Raw genomic sequence first — 16,984 nt, forward strand, 5'->3', positions numbered from 1 at the left:
GCTTATGACCCCCAGCTGGTTTTTTAAATTAATAAAAATGACTTTTGAACACAATTTTTTTTAGTTGATTGAATAATACCATTTCGGTTTTCAAATCTTAACATTGTCATTTACGTAGGTTCTAATGAATTGTTGTAATTAATACTTGTGGAAAAGTTACAGTAAAAGCTGAGAATGCATTTTCTCTGGACCTAAAAATCTCAAATGACTATGAAGAAGATAATCACAAAAGTATGATAGTTATGTACAGTTGAAAAAAAGAAGGATCTCTTATAAGAAAGAAATAGGCCTATTCTTCATGTAAATTGAGTGGGCCTGTCAAAATTTCTTAAATATTCAACAATTCATGATTTACAAAAGTTGAAACTTAGCACAAGGTAAGAAGTTTACATCAAATAGTGTGCTCTGTTGTAAGTAAGGGTTTTAGACAGGGTATTCATAAAAAGATCTATTACGGTGATTTAAACTGAAGATTTGGGTTGCCTCACATGCATATCAGGAAGGGAAGCTTTTGTATACATGGATTATAATACTACTGTAGAGAAGAACCATTAGCAATTTACGAATGGATTCTCTTTATCAGGCTATTAGAAATGATAACCCACTACTCTTACTAGTAATCCCACATATCTTGATTATGAGAACCATTAGAAACAATTATGACTAGGTCCAGATCGATTCCTGTGGTACATTTTAAAAACCATGAAATCCTAGCTTATGAAAATTTGAAACTTCTTCATCGACTTTAGGTCTTAATAAAAAGGAAAAGAGAGAAAGTGAACATTTATTGCACTCATATGCTCCACCAGGTACTGTAGAGAGATTATATTGTTTAATCTTCACAGATAATTGAGAGAAGGATATTTCCTTTGTTTTAGAGATGGGAATGCTACGTGCATCTGCACCTTTACCAAAGCCCCACAGTCATCAAGCCGAGAGATGATGTGTTACTACTAGAATTTGCCCTTACATCCCTGACTCTAAACCTCAGGTTTCATTTTCCCTCATTATGTCATACTGCCTTTAGAATTCTTTAATTATAAACAAGCCAATCAAAACATAAACAATAGAATTAGTAATAAAAGTATATTATGATATACACTTATATATTCTTATTTGATTTTCTTGTCTGAAATACATATTCTTTATGATAGAAGAAGTCATATTAATCTGTAACTTACAAGCAAAACTGGTAACTGAAAAAGAAATTTCTTTTAATCTATAGATAGAAAACGAAATCCCTCTTACTTTTAGACCACCATTTTCCTATGTTCATCTTTAATTATCTCAATATATATTAGGATTGTATTATCGTTCATATTGTTGCAATAAAGACTGTGCTGAAATGGTGATCCCCGTGGGACAACCTAACATTTGCAAGGTATTCCTAGATCAAATTGGTTTTAATTCACTGTTTTAAGTTATGTGTCACTTTTCAGTTGTGACATGGGACAACCTAACATTTGCAAGGTATTCCTAGATCAAATTGGTTTTAACTCACTGTTTTAAGTTATGTGTCACTTTTCTGTTGTGGCATGGGACAACCTAACATTTGCAAAGTATTCCTAAATCAAATTGGTTTTAATTCACTGTTTTAAGGAGAGCATTTGCTCCACCTTTTTTGGGGGGTAAAGTATGACTCAAATGGAATCCTATTAAGAAGAAATTAATGATGTGCCATACTTACGTGAAAAGCAAAGACATCTTTAGAAATACTGTATTTGTATGAATAGCAATGCCGTTGATAGAAATACGTTATTTTAGAAAAATGTTTTGGGCGATCTTTACTCTCTGTTTAAGGTTGCAGACTGTAGGACAGAGTTAAAGAATTTATAAAAGTGGAAAGGCCGACTTCTGATCACAAATAAGATAACTAGTTAAATTTACTAGAAACTCCTAGGTATGGAATGAGTTGATTCATGCAGCTCTGAATAATAGTGGTGGATAAAAGAGAATAATAATATATGAACAACTTTTGAATTCTTACTATATTTCAGTCATATTCCAAACCCTTTACAGCTGTCGATTTCAGCTTTCAGCTGCTCTTTGAGGAAATAATTATGATGCTCATGTTACATAAGAGGAAACTGAGTCCTAAGATGTGCTGTTCATGTATATTCAGTTACTAAATTAAAACCAGCATTAGAACCCAAATCTGTTCTACAGTAAAACATGGTACACTTACATCTAAACTATAACTAATTCTACATTTCTGTCTTCCAGGACCTCATAATCCACTGAAAGAATGTCTTCCATTGGTCTAATTATCTCTTCTGCTCAACAACACATAGATTTTCAATTAATGTTGGAACACCTTCAGTAATAGGAATATGCACTACTATACAAAGGAGACTTACTGAAAATGACTCTCTTCACATATTTAAAATGGCCTTCTTGCATCTCCAGGAGGCAAAGCTAATGTCCAATTGGTTAATTGGATCAGTGTTTAGAATTTAATATATTAATCAACTGAAGAAAATAGTCATTCTTATGTTTTTAAAAGCTTGTAAGCCTCCTTCCAAATACAAGAATTTGTAGAAAACATTGAATGCATCAAGGCTGAACTTGGATGCTTCTTCAAAATTTTAATGTATTTTCCAAGCGAAATTATCTGGGAATAGCCATAGTATTGGTTATGATCTTAGCAATTACTTCAGGATATTTTTGTTATGAAACAGTATATTTTAAACATGGGCCAGATGTAGAACAAAAGTTGTGAATACTCATTCCATTATAATTTTTTCTTCAATGATTTTTCAAAGATACCCAAAGTATAAACGTTTGTACAATGAATACCCGTATACTCATATGTGACAACATACTGCATAAAACCATGCTACTATGAATATATTGCTCATCTCACTAGAGAATAAAGTTTATTGACATACTTTCGTTTGTCTTTAGAATATATTCCAAAAGCGGATTTACATTCAAAGTTCTGTGTTCTTAAGTCACTTTATTTTTACAAACATGATACACAATTAGTAGCGTTGGCTTCTGTTTTTAATTTTTAGGTATGGCTTTTAAATTTTAATACAATTTTATTTTATAAATAAAGCATTTAAAAAATGTTTCCAGTGCTTAAATACCATAGTAAAATGTGTCTTCCAAAAGTGTTTCTTTATCCTGTTACCTTCCTGTTCCTGTAGGTGAAAATTCATAAATGCTTTTGGTTAATCCTTCCAGTGTTTGATGCTTTTTTCCAAATAAAAAGAAATATATACATATATTGTATGCTTGTATCTTCCCCTTGTCTTATAAAAAACTATCATGAAACAATTTTTATCCATTTTATGAGATCTCTGTAGAAATCATTTTTGCTGCCTTCTGGCTGCACAGTATTCTACTGAATGGTTGTAATCTAGTTTATTACTACTGATAGGCGTTTATGTTGATGCTAACTGTCAATAATAAAGCCACAGTGATACACATTTTGCATATTTTACAGTCATTCTGTGAAATACATTCTTAAATGTAAGATTATAGAGTTGGTTATTGATAACTATTGCCAATGTTCCCTTTATATTAGTTACATCATTTTGCAATCCCACCAACAGTACATTAGAGAACCTGTTTATTTCTACTTTTCAAATAGATTTGCCCAAATTGTGAAAGTCTGGATTTTGGCCAATTCTGCCATTGCAAAGTCATATACCAATATATTTTTAATTTGTATTTCTCATGCTATGACTTAGATTGAATATATTTTCAAATCTAGGTGGGTTAGGTTTATCTCTTCTTGTCTGAAATCTCTTTTCCCATTTATATCTGTTTTTCTATGCAGATCTTGTTTTCTTTTCCTTGATTTCTAGGAGTTCTTGGAATGTTAAAGGAATTAACCATTTATCTGTTATATGTTGTAAATATTCCTTATCACTGCAAAATTTGTTTTATTGTGATTTTGTGCTAGAAAGAAATCTGCTTTTACTTGTTCTAATTCATTTATCTTTTATTTCTTTACTTTGGGGTTTTTTGTTATAAATTATTTCTTTTCTTTGTATTTTTATGAATTTTTCTCTGGTACTTGAATGGTTTCATTTCGTTAAATAATAGTGTCTCTAATCCTTTTGGAATTTATCCTTGTGTAGAATCATATCCCTTACTTTCCAAATTGCTATTTAGGTGTCACTTAGTAAAAAGTCTGTCTTTTTTCCCAAGGAATTAGTATCCCATTTTATTACATGCTGAATTTCCATATGTACTTGTTATTTTATGGATATTTTTCTGGTTCCATTTTGTCTGCCTATTCATGTGTCAGTCTGCACTGTTTAATTGCACAGATTTTACAATATGCATTCAGATATGGTAAGATGTTCTGATTCTTGCCTATTATTTTTAAGTCTTTCTTACTTTTTTCACTTACAGTTTATTATTGACATGATAAATATTCCTACTTTCAGAAAACAAAAAATGATCTGTCCAGGTTTTTAATCAGATTACATCATTATGTATTAAGGGAAATTGATATATTTGAATGTTGAATATTTCTGCTCAATGAAAAAACTATCATATCATTTATTAAGGTCTATTATGGCAACTTTCAGAAGGGACTTATTTTTTTCATATATGTTTCACATTTTTTGTTCTGTATAAAGTGTGTTCCCTAATCCATTATTATTTATACCTAGTTAATATTTGTATGTTTCAATCTATTGAGTTAGTAATATTTTTATTATTTGCTTGTACCTTACTAAGTTTTATTACTTGGTATAGCAAGTTATTATGTGTGTAGTAGTTTGTCCATTAAATTTTGATTTTTTACCGGCATAATCATATTATGTGTAAAATGAACATAATTTAAGTGTTTGTTTCTGACACTGTGATTCTAATTTGCATTCTCTTCTATATTTACATTTTAATATATTTATTAGCATGTTGAATACTAGAAGCATTTACGGGTATGTTTCTTTGGTTCTAATTTTAATGGGGATGCCTCCTGGGGTTTCCCCATTAAGAAAGGGTGCCAGCTTTTATGCTTAGGATCCTATATTTTATTTCTTTAAAGAAGTATTTATAAGGTGCAGTGGCTCATGACAGCAATTCTAACACTTTGGGAGGCTTAGGATCCTATATTTTATTTCTTTAAAGAAGTATTTATGAGGTGCAGTGGCTCATAATAGCAATTCCAACACTTTAGGAGGATCACTTGAGGCCAGAAGCTTGAGATCAGCCTGGGCAACATAGTGAGATTCCATCTCTATCGAAAAAATATAGTATTCATTGATTCCTAATTTATTACTAATTAATTATAAATAGTTATAATTATTTATGAAGTATATTTTAAGCAATAAGTGATATCAACATTTTTGTTTCAGATATGTTAATATGCTGAATTATATTAATTATTTCCTACTATTGAGCCACTCTTGCAGTATTAGAATTATCCTATTGATCATGACATACGCATTTTAAACATTTACTGTTGGATATTGTTTGCTATTGCTTTAGTCATAATTTTCTATCAATATTCAGTAATTGTAAAATATATTGTGTGTGATTTTCAGATATCTTGCTAATGTTATACTCAGTTTATAAAAATAGATTCAGAAGTTTTACATTTTCAGTATTATCAATTTTTTTATACTTAAAGTTTAGGCAAAATTCCACTGTGAACTATTTGGATGTGTTAATTCTTTTTGTTTTGTTTTTTTCTTTCCTTTTTTCGTGGAAGTGTTCTGTGACACCTAATCTTATTTGCAATATGTTTTAGAAAATAGTTATTTTCATGTTTTTAAATAAATGTTCTGTTCTCTGCTTTATTGTACATTTATTCTGTCAATTCTTTATGTAATTTTCTTTCTCCAAGAAAAAAAAAGGAGGTTAACTGGTTGGTGATTTTTCTTCCTCAAAGAACTTACTTTTGGGTATATTTATCATTTCCACTCTTTTTAAAAACAGCTAACACCTGCTTTTACCATTTTATTTATTTTTATTTGATGTAAGTTTATTTTTCTCATTTTTCTTTGATTTTAGAATCGTGTCGTTAACTCATGTATGTAGTGGTTGTGGATATTTCTCTCAGCAGTGCTTCTGCTTTGTTCCTTAAATTCTGGTACATAACATTTTCCTTTACAATTTGTAATTTTGCCTTAATTTATCCTGTCATTTATTATACAACAGGGATTTTTCATATGTGGTATCTTTTGAAATTTTCTATTAACTTTTTTTTTATATTGCCGTCAGTGAGTCATACTATATTTTTACAAATTTACGGAATTTACTAAGAGTTTCTTCATAACAAAATATATGGTCACCTTTTCTAAATGTTCTATGTATTCTTGAAAGTAAGTTTTATTTGACTATTCTTAATATAAGATCCAAAATTTATTGATAAGATCTACCTTATTTTGAGGTTGTATAAATTTCTATCATTACTTTTTATCTTCTTTGTATCTAGTTTAGTCTAAGAAATGTGGGATGAAGTCTTATAATATTATCAGCATATGTCTGTTACTCCTATGTCTTCTGCTTTATGAAAAGTGTTGCCATTAAAGTAACTTTGCAAGTTTCAATTATTAGCACTATACAGTATTGTTATTCTTCCTCATTTAACAATATTTGACCTAAATTCTGTAATATCAAGCTCATTAGCTTAGTTTGATTTACATTTACCAAGATGTCTCTGTCATTTTGTTTTTGATTTTTCTTAGTTACACATGTCTCATGCGTAATTCACAGAGCCGCATTTTGAATATTTACTTAGCCCACCATACCACTGTTGTTCTTTCTATATCGATCTACAGGATATTTCTTTGTTTTGGCACCCTCACAGCTTATCACATGGATGAGTTTTTCTGATTCATTGGTAATTCTGAGATGAGTTTCCTGAAATTTCCTCATCTGTTTATATTTTTCTTAGAGAAAATGATTGTAGGATTTTTTTTTGTTTGTGTAGTTTTATAGTATTTACATATATATTCTTTTTCACTTTCTGCTGCTTCTACTCCAGAGCTGTTTATCATATACATGACCGTATATTGTTGATGATTTGACTCACCTATTTATTCTTAAAAGATGTATTTTTTCTTCATTCTGCTTCTTCTAACTGATTTCTAATATGCATGTTGGGGTCCAAATACAAACAAGAAATGCGAGTTTTAGAAATAGCATTTGTTGAAACCTAGTTCTGATAAAAGCTGACCTGATCTCTGGTAGGCATGTAAGAGCTCTTACTTAAAATTGGATTGTCATCTGGTCTGTGTCATTTTAAAATTGTTGTTACTACAAGAAAAAAAGGAAATGCCAACTACTCTGTTAGACAAACTTATTTGCCCTTTCATCAGAGTGACCTGTTAGTTTATAAATGGGCACAATCTACCCAAACAAAAAGGTTCCTGAGAGAACGAAAACAGCAAGTTTGACAATTATGTACTAGGTTAGTGTCCAATAATATGGTTGTTAGAGGATCACAGGTTCTCAATGTCTAACTTAAATGATGAGTTTTTGTGTGTTGGACATTGAAAACTATAGCTTAACTGGAATATGCCCTATGTTTTACCTTTGAGAACCTATTGCCACTATCTAAATCAGGTGTCCCCAAACTACGGCCCGCGGGCCACATGCGGCCCCCTGAGGCCATTTATCCGGACCCCCGCCGCACTTCAGGAAGGGGCACCTCTTTCAGTGGTGGTCAGTGAGAGGAGCACAGTATGTGGCAGCCCTCCGACGGTCTGAGGGACAGTGAACTGGCCCCCTGTGTAAAAAGTTTGGGGACATCTGATCTAAATCCTTCACAGATTTTAGTGTTTTTAATGCAGTGTATTAGCACACAATGTTTTAATACATCCTATGCATGGAAATTCTGAATTTATTACATATATATACCTACCTGTATATACATACGCTTTATCTGAATTTTAAAAGTCCAAATGAAACCTGGTGTTTCATCATGTTTCCATTTGGATATTCTATTCTATGGTAACAATTTCTGAGTAAACACAATTTCATTTTATGTACCTCACTTAAGTTTGTTTTACATAGTTTAATTTTCTTTTGGACCATATGAGTGTTATGCTAAACTATGTTAGAAAGTCAATAAAGTCTGGAGCAATTGTTCTACAAAAGCTAAATGTTTGACATTCAGTAACTATGTATTTAAAGTGATTAATATCTCAGGCATTTTTTGAGGTACTTGAGAAATATTCATGATGAAAAAGTAAGACCCCCTTTTCCTTTTGGTGTATATCACTCCTGTGTTTTATTACATCTGTAATCTAGGCCTCTCCACCTGCAGATATCTAAAAATTGATTTTAAGTGGAAAATGAAATAATTTGAAATATTATTAATGCAGGAGAGGAGTCACTCACAATTTTTGTGGACAAGCGGAAGTTGAGCAAACGAGCTGAAGGAAGTGATTCCAGCACCAATAGCTCTTCGGTCACTCTGGAGACCCTGCATCAGCTAGCCGCCTCTTATTTCATTGATAGGGACAGCACCCTTCGGAGACTTCACCACATTCAAATTGCATCCACTGCCATAAAGGTAAGAATAAGTTTACGCTAAAATTATCTCCTTCCATTGTTTCTTTCTTCTACATCCAAAATGCATTTCTGTGTATTTGCTTATCCCATGAATGTAAACAATTATGTTATAAAAATATATTTATGATTTTTTTGCTTTCAATTATATGATAAATTTAAGATGAAATTGTATGTATTTCAGTATAATTTTTTTTTTACTTGATAAGTAGGTCAAGATTTTTCATGGCTAAATGTAATTAAAATATATTTGAATTGTATAAATTTATGTTGTGGTGCACAGACTCCCTCTCAAAGTATACATGGATACAAATTTCTTTTAATAACATCAATTTCTTTTATAATTCTCCTTAATTTGTTTTACCCATTTAAAAATACTATCCTGAGAAGAGAGGCTTTACCAGGCTCAAAGTCTTCCATGGCACAAAATATTTTTAGGAAGTCCTGCTTCATGGAAAACTATCCCTCAATGTTTTAAACATATATTAAGATGTACAAGTGCATGATTATATGGGTTTCTAGAAGGCAAAATATACCATAATCTAGAATTAGTGGATTAAAAGTCATTTGACTTTGAATACACTAAGGTTGACTTTATCAAAACTGAGAAAAGGGGAGAATAATGTAGTTCTGATTTTCAAAAGAAAATGAATAAGACAAAGAGATTGAGAAAGAGATAGGAGAAATTGTTATCTTCTAAACAATAAGTTTTAGAGATATTCTCTGGCAAATTAGATCAAAGTAATTTCATTTGTTAAATGGTCATTGTAAAATTAAGAGTCAGAACAGTATAATCCTAGCCTACATCAACCATAACAAAATAATAAAGAGAGAGCATTTCTGAGTGTTTCAAATCTAACCTTTCATAGTTAATACAAAAATTAATAATTAAATGTAACATTTTATTACTTTATGAAACTAAAATAAATGTATGTTCATTTTTGTGTCAGTTAGTTGTAAAGTTGCCACTCCAACTTATACTCATAAATGGACTAAGAATGCTAGGAAGATGGTTCTAATACATCTTTCTGTTCAGGATATACTGGAGAAAATAAAAGGTAATGTGGAAATACCTTTAGCTTAAGGGTTACACAAACAGTACAGCAAAATCCTAATGTTGCTAGTAGATGGTGTTGGAAAACAGACTTTAGTAGATGTAAATCATGCAATACAGTTAGTTGGCTTCTGACTCTGGGAGTAATGTTGTATTGAGTAACAAGCATGTAAATAATATTTACGCTGTATTGATAAAAATGTAGCCAGCATGCATGCAGATGTTTCGGCTAATTTAAAAATTTTGTAAGATGTTTTTAGAGAAACTTAGTTTGAAGTTGCTGAGGAAAACTAGGTTTTTCCAGGAATCAGTTTCAAGGATATAAACAGAAACTCAAGCCAAACTGTATTTTCTAATAGAAGAAATTGTTGTAAGTGATTTTATTATATGGCTATTGATTTTTGTTGTTGTTTAGCACCAAGCGAAATTATACAATAGAGTTTTTGTACTCTAAGTAAGAAATATAGAGACACATTTCATGTCAAAACGTAGTGGATATTTGCACATACTTGTCTTCTCCCACAGGAGAAGTATGTGGCAAAAAAAACATAAGTTTTAATGAGGCGTACTATTGTATACAGGCATTGTTTTTAGACTCTGTGAGGACAAACGGAAATAATGATGCTTTGCTAAGTGTATAACCTAGCTATGTGGTAGAAACAAGTCCCAAGAAGTGACACTTATAGGAAGTATGTCATCTAAGTAGTTCTGAGGACGAAGAAAGAGTAATCTGGAATTTGGGAGTCAACAACTTCACTTTGACAGGGCTACAGGGAATGCCCATTGTCCGTTACCCATGGAAAGGAGTTCCAGTGTATGGGAGAGAAATGTTTTAAAGTGTGTAGAGTGGTGGGAGATGGGAGGAAAGGGGGCTTTATATTAGGTGGAGGAAACAGCAAACAGTGGCAATGATACAGGTACTGTATCATTGTGAACAGAAGTACCCATCTTTCTTTGTGCTGTAACCAAGGAAAAAAGGAAGTGAAATAAGCACCAGCTCATTAAGAACATAGCCAAGAATACAGGTGTGGAAATTGATAGGGAGTGCAAGCGTGAGGTGGTGAGGTAGTGAGGGATGGGAAGGAGCAGAGGGCAGTTACACCCTTCAGCATTTAATTTAGGCCTAATAAGAATTTCGGTCTAAAGCAGCTGTAATTTCAAGTAGCTGATGATTTTCCAGGCCAGGGTTAGCTGCAGTCAGAGTTATTGTGAAGGTTCCAGGGAAAAGCATTGTGCTTATGTGTTGTGTTCAAGCAAGAGTGGAATCGGAAACCCATGACCATGTACACTGCCCGAAGTCCAGACCTCTGTTACATGAACAGTGATGTGTCTGTGCAATTTTGTGTGGAGAGTATCTTTGATTTTTATTAGTTATCAAATGTGTCCCTGCACAGTTAAAAGGTGTCTCTCTTGATTTGTAAGTCTAAATCTGCAAGTGCTGAGAATTCAGTTTGAGGAACTGAGTAGACGGGTGAGGCGACTTCGGTAGGCTGGATCTAAGGGCATTCAACTACTGAAATCCTTTCTAGTTAAATAAACAATTCAATGTAAAGTGCTCTTGTAGTCTCTGAAACCAAGATCTTAATTCTTTTACTAAATCCCTAAAGGTTCAGTGCATTGCTTGTATGCTTTAACTTATCAAAGGATAACAAGATTGACAGTTTCTTTGATTTGGTAATGTACGTTATGTTTTAAGTGACATATAGTAAGCATTTAATTTCTAGAGCAAATATTGAATGAAGTTGCTCTGCGATTTACAGAATTTAGGACACGGAATTGCTAAAAAAATAAAGTAAAATAGGATTGTTACCAGGTAACAGCAAAAATATAAGTAAATCTTCAGAATAATGCCAGCTTTTAACATGCTCATTCTTGCAAATCACAAGAGTTGAACAATTTGTTTTAACTATGAGTCAGTTTCTGGAAAGCGGAATAAAGCGATTTGTTTTGTCTTTTATAATTATGAATATAAATGTAGACAGTAATTCATTAACAAATCCGTAAATAAAAAAGTGACACATACACTTATGTAGCTTAATTAATTGCCACATTCTTAACAATTAATAGCATTTAAATATTATTTCACAATATCACTTGTAGTCCAATAAAATGTGAAGTATAATGTTTAGAATTGCTCATTATTTTGTGAAGATTCAATTCAGTGGACTTAAATTATTCCAAAAACAGGCCGGGCGCGGTGGCTCAAGCCTGTAATCCCAGCACTTTGGGAGGCCGAGGCGGGTGGATCACAAGGTCGAGAGATCGAGACCAACCTGGTCAACATGGTGAAACCCCGTCTCTACTAAAAATACAAAAAATTAGCTGGGCATGGTGGCGCGTGCCTGTAATCCCAGCTACTCAGGAGGCTGAGGCAGGAGAATTGCCTGAACCCAGGAGGCGGAGGTTGAGGTGAGCCGAGATCGTGCCATTGCACTCCAGCCTGGGTAACAAGAGCGAAACTCCGTCTCAAAAAAAAAAAATTATTCCAAAAATTACACTAACATATTTTTAAGTTTATTTTTAAATAGTCTTATAAACTTTAATGTTATGTAGTTGACATTGATGAGAAAAACATAATACATTATATACTTTGAAAGGATATTTAATTACCTGATGTGTTATGGCATACATATTTTCAAAGAGGATTTTATTATTATTTTAATTTTTAGAAGTTATGCACTGAGTGAAATTAAGTTTTTATAACAGGACACTACTAAAAATTTTGGAAAGTAATCATTTTTGTAAAACAATTACTAATATGTTACTGTATTTCTCGTATTCTTCAAAGTAGAAAAGACAATCAGATAGATTTTAAAATTATAGCATTTGGAAAGTTTTGTGCAGCAAACCTAGGATAAAGCAGAAACAATATATTATAATTAACTTTAAGGTCACTATTCTAGCTTAAAAATAGCTATGTTGAAATGAGTTTTTTAGTGCTGCATAATTTTGACTTAATGTTTTAGGTGATGTTGAAAAGAGGCACTATAGCTGACTCTGAATTTACATTTCTGAAGTTATAAAATACATTACATTAAAAACTTTAAAGTTATTTATAAATTAAACCCAACAATACTTTTCCAAGAAGCAGTTTTGATAAGTAAATTATTTGTTATTTGGGAGTAAAATCAGTAAAACAACAGTATATTTATTTTTAGTTTTACTTCTATGTATATATTTTAAAATGTTACTTTAAGAAGACCTAAGAAAATATGCATGTGAACCATTCATAACAATTGCAGATTTTATATTTTGCATTCATAGGAAAGATTCACATTTGATACTCTTTTTGACTGTATATATTTAAGATGTACAACATAATGTTTTAATATACTTAAACACAATGAAATGGTTATTACAGCCAAGCAAATTAACATACCCATCATCTTTTCGTCTTACTCTTTTCTCTTTGTGGTGAGAGTGGCTAAAATCTACTCTCTTTGCAAATTTTCACTATTCAATACAATAGTATTAACTATAATCCTCATGTCATGCGTTGGATCTTCGCATTTATTCATCCTACATAACTGCAACTTTATACTTATTGACCTATATCTCTTCATGACCTCCCTCTGCCACCTCCCCCATGCTGCTAACCTCTCTGTTTTACTTTTCTTTTTTTTTTAAACTTCTTAAGTTACTTAATTTTTTTTTTTAGTGGATTCCTTTTGACTTTCCATTAGGTAATGTTATCTGCAAACAGATAATAGTACTTCTCCCTGTTCAGTCTTTATGCCTTTTATTTCTGTGTTTTCATTGTTCTGGTGGTAAGAGTGGAAATTCTTCCTTTGTCATGCACTTAGGAAGAAAGTATTCACTCTCTCCCTATTTTGTAGGATATTATCTGTGGGTTTTCATACATGCTCTTTAAAATACGGAGGAAGTTCTTTTCAGTTCATAGCTTGGTGAGTGTTTTTTTTATATGAAAGGGTGTTGGTTTTGTCAGATGCTTTTTTGTATCTATGAAGCATATGATTTAAAAAAATTTTTAAATTATATTTATATGGTTTATTACATTAATTGATTTTAGGTTGTTGCACAAATCTTGCATTCTTTGGGCTAAATCCCATCTGTTCAATATGTGTATTTCTTTTACCTGTGGCTAGATCCAGTTTGTCAGTATTTTGTTGAGGATTGTTATACCTATATTCAAAGTGGATATTGGACTATATTTTCCTGTGATACGTCAGAGGTTTTGGTAGCAGTTAATACTGGCCTTATAAAGGATTTGGAAAATACTCCTTCTACATCTATTTTGTGGAAGAGTTTGTGAAGAATTGGTATTAATTCTTCCTTGAATTTTTGGTTGAATTTAGCACTAAAGCCATCTAGGTATGGACTTTTCTTAGTAGGTAGTTTTTGGTTATTACTTCCATCTCTTCACTTGTTATAAGTTTATTCATATTGTATAATTCTTCTTGAGTTCAGTTTCAAGAACTCAAGGGGTTTAAGAGATCCTCCAACCATGGCCTCCCCAAATGCTGAGATTACAGACTTGAGCCACCAGTCCTAGCCCTTGTTCAGCTTTATCTTATAGCTACGTGGCTCCTCCAAATATTTGTCCCTCTCCTCACCAAATCTATTCAGCCTTGGCCCCTCTAAAGCTGAGCAATGACCTTCATAGTCTATGTCATAAAGGAAATTAAGGTTATCAGTTAAGAAAATCTGTTTTTGTAGATACATTTCCATTTCATGGAAATTATACAATTTGTTGACGTGCAGTTGTTCATAGTATTCCTTTAATATCCTTTTTTATTTCTGTAAGGTCAGTAGTAATATCCCTTATTTACTCCTAATTTTTAGTTATTTCTGGTCTCCTTACTTTCAGTTATGTGAGTTTTGTCTCTTATCTTGATCGATCTAGCTAAACATTTTTTCAACTTTGTCGATCTTTTCCAAGAGTAAGCTTTCTAGCTAAACATTTTTTTTAACTTTGTTGATATTTTCTAAGAAAGAGCTTTCAGTTTCATTGAATTTTCTCTACTTTTTATTTTTCAAATGAGTTAATATTTGTAAAGCTCTTAAAACAATACCTAGCATATGAAAATGCTAAAAGTCGTAGCCATTATTATGCAACATAATGTTATTGAGCACTTATTTTATTATACAAGTAGTTTATTTTCTCATCTCTCCAATCAGAGCTCAGCATAAGATAGGAGCTCAATGAATGCTAATTGAAATTAAATGAACTAACTCAGCATGAGCAGAATTGATGATGTTGTGGCAATCAGAAACTGCAGCAATCCCCGAGTTTCAGATTGCTAAAATTAGGTAAGTGGTAATGACTATAGCATGAATGCTGAAACAGCTTTGAAAAGTTTCACAGGAATCCCCGGTAGGCCGTAATCTTCCTACATCCTCATATTTCTTCTGCCTCAGTGTAGTGGAGTAACAGCTCTTTTAATAAGCAGAAAGAAAACTCAGTACTCTCTTTTGGAAATACTTTAACAACACACAGTTGCTGTCTATTTTCATAATGATTCTTTATATTCTATATCATAGTCTCCAAAGCATCAAGATCGCAACACAGTTAAACTAGGAAATCCTGACAGTGTAACTGATATCTAAAGCTCTTTGGCAGAATCTCCCTCATCTTTGAAATGCTTGCAGTGCTGAGCATGGAACACAGCAGCATAGTACATGCTGACACTCAACAAATACTTGTTGGATGCATTTTGTTGAATTTGTGAAATATCAGCTGCAAGTAGTACAGGTGCTTAGAAGGAAAAAAATTATCTTTGTAAACTATATACAAAGTGACTTTTTATTAAATCTCTGTTACAGTGTATCTGACAAACCTTCAGTAGAGAGACTTGCCTTCTCTCATTTATTGAATAAGAAGTCAATGCTCAAAATCACCTTTTTATTAATCATCAGTGCCTGAATATAAAGATAAACTGAATTGGTTTGCTTATATTCAATAAGATCTCTGGTAAATAAGGAAACTATTTGTTGGTTTTGAAATGTATGAACGTGGTTTATGAGCCATCTGTTTTTATGTTTCTTTTGTTGTTGTTGTTCAAAGGTACCGTTAAATATCATATTAAATGAAATGAAAAAATACCTTTGCATGCTACTCCTTTCGTACTGTTCTAAAATTGATTCATCTACCTGTCAGTAGATGCTACACAGTCTTTATTAGATATTGGATGCTTTTTCTCAATTTCTTTTATTACATTCCTGGGCAGAGAGTTAAGTGTTTGAGATAAATATCTCCTTATTTCCCATTTCTCTATACAATTTGTACATACATACCCCTTGGTTCAGCATGGCACATGATATCAGAAAGAGGATGGAGAGAAATGAAGAGCTCTAGTTCTGGAGCTCCATGGCCCTAGGTTGGTGTGCCAATATCACTACCTATTGATAGTGTGATTTTGCTTAATTAATTATCTTCTCTATGTTTCAGTCTAATCATCTGTAAAATGAATATAATCATAGCACTTAGATCATGAGGTTGTCAGGAAACTTGAGAGAGTTAATATATTTAAGGTGCTTAGGACAGTGCCTGGCACATATTTAGTGCTTTATAAACGTTATTTTTTTAAAAAACAATTATGGTCATAGTTGTTAAGTACAAGTTCAGGCAAATACACAGGACTCAGGAATAAGCTCTAACACAGAAAAATAATTGGGTTAGAGAGTAGAAATTTCAAAATCCTCTTACCCTTTCCAAAAGAAGCCAGTTAATAAAAAGGGAACCAAATTAAGGGTGTTTTACTTTTTAAAATTTTATTATTATTACTGTTACTCTTATGTATAGATATGGAGTCTCACTATGTTTTCCAGGCTGATCTTGAACTCCTGGCCTCAAGAGATCATCCCATGTTGACCTCTCATATTGTTGAGGCTATCTGCATGAGCAACCATGCCTGGTTAAGGGAATATTTCTTAATAAAACAAGCTACAATGCCAGAATTCTGCATTAAAATTTAAGAAAATGTACTGAACCTGAGATACAGGCTAAGTTTTCCAGTGAATTTGTGTATTTCCATCCATAATCACTAGAGGGCGGTTGGAAAAGTGGTTTGCAAATCTTTCTAAAGTTCTGCTTCCCAGATGTCAAAGAATGAAACGATTTCAGGAATTCAAGTGTTTGCAACCCAATTTATTTGAGTTGTCACTTAAAATTTTGCCAAGATAATTGGTACTGACATTACTAGGTCTAGGTCTTCTTGACTTGCCTCTTGTCTGTTTAACAAAGCATTTATTTTTCATGACGAAATTAAGTAAAAGAAAGTTTGATTCCCCTACCTACCTGATGATAGGAATTTTTAACTTCATCACTTGGGAAAGTGATAAAAACCTTAGGAAATGCCATCTTCTAAATATGTCTGTTACTGACTTAAATATTTCTAGATTTACAGAAAAGTATATGGCACGAGGTAGTGTATGAGGGAATGGATGCCCTATATACAATTTGCTGTCAGTTTAACATGATACGATGATGAC

At 32.3% G+C, this 16,984-nt stretch overlaps 1 protein-coding gene across 4 annotated transcripts in view; it reads left to right on the forward strand.

Moving 5' to 3' along the window:
• The window catches only part of BRINP3 (BMP/retinoic acid inducible neural specific 3), a 375,313-nt gene that overhangs the window by 191,440 nt on the left and 166,889 nt on the right, over positions 1-16,984 (forward strand). For all 4 annotated transcript variants that reach the window (XM_074390113.1, XM_003938158.4, XM_010348756.3 and 1 more), the window contains one exon: positions 8,292-8,482. In XM_074390113.1, coding sequence (XP_074246214.1) covers positions 8,292-8,482 — 191 coding nt within the window. The remainder of the gene's footprint in view (positions 1-8,291; positions 8,483-16,984) is intronic.

The sequence above is a fragment of the Saimiri boliviensis genome, chromosome 19 (genome assembly GCF_048565385.1).
Source record: "Saimiri boliviensis isolate mSaiBol1 chromosome 19, mSaiBol1.pri, whole genome shotgun sequence".
NCBI lineage: Eukaryota > Metazoa > Chordata > Mammalia > Primates > Cebidae > Saimiri > Saimiri boliviensis.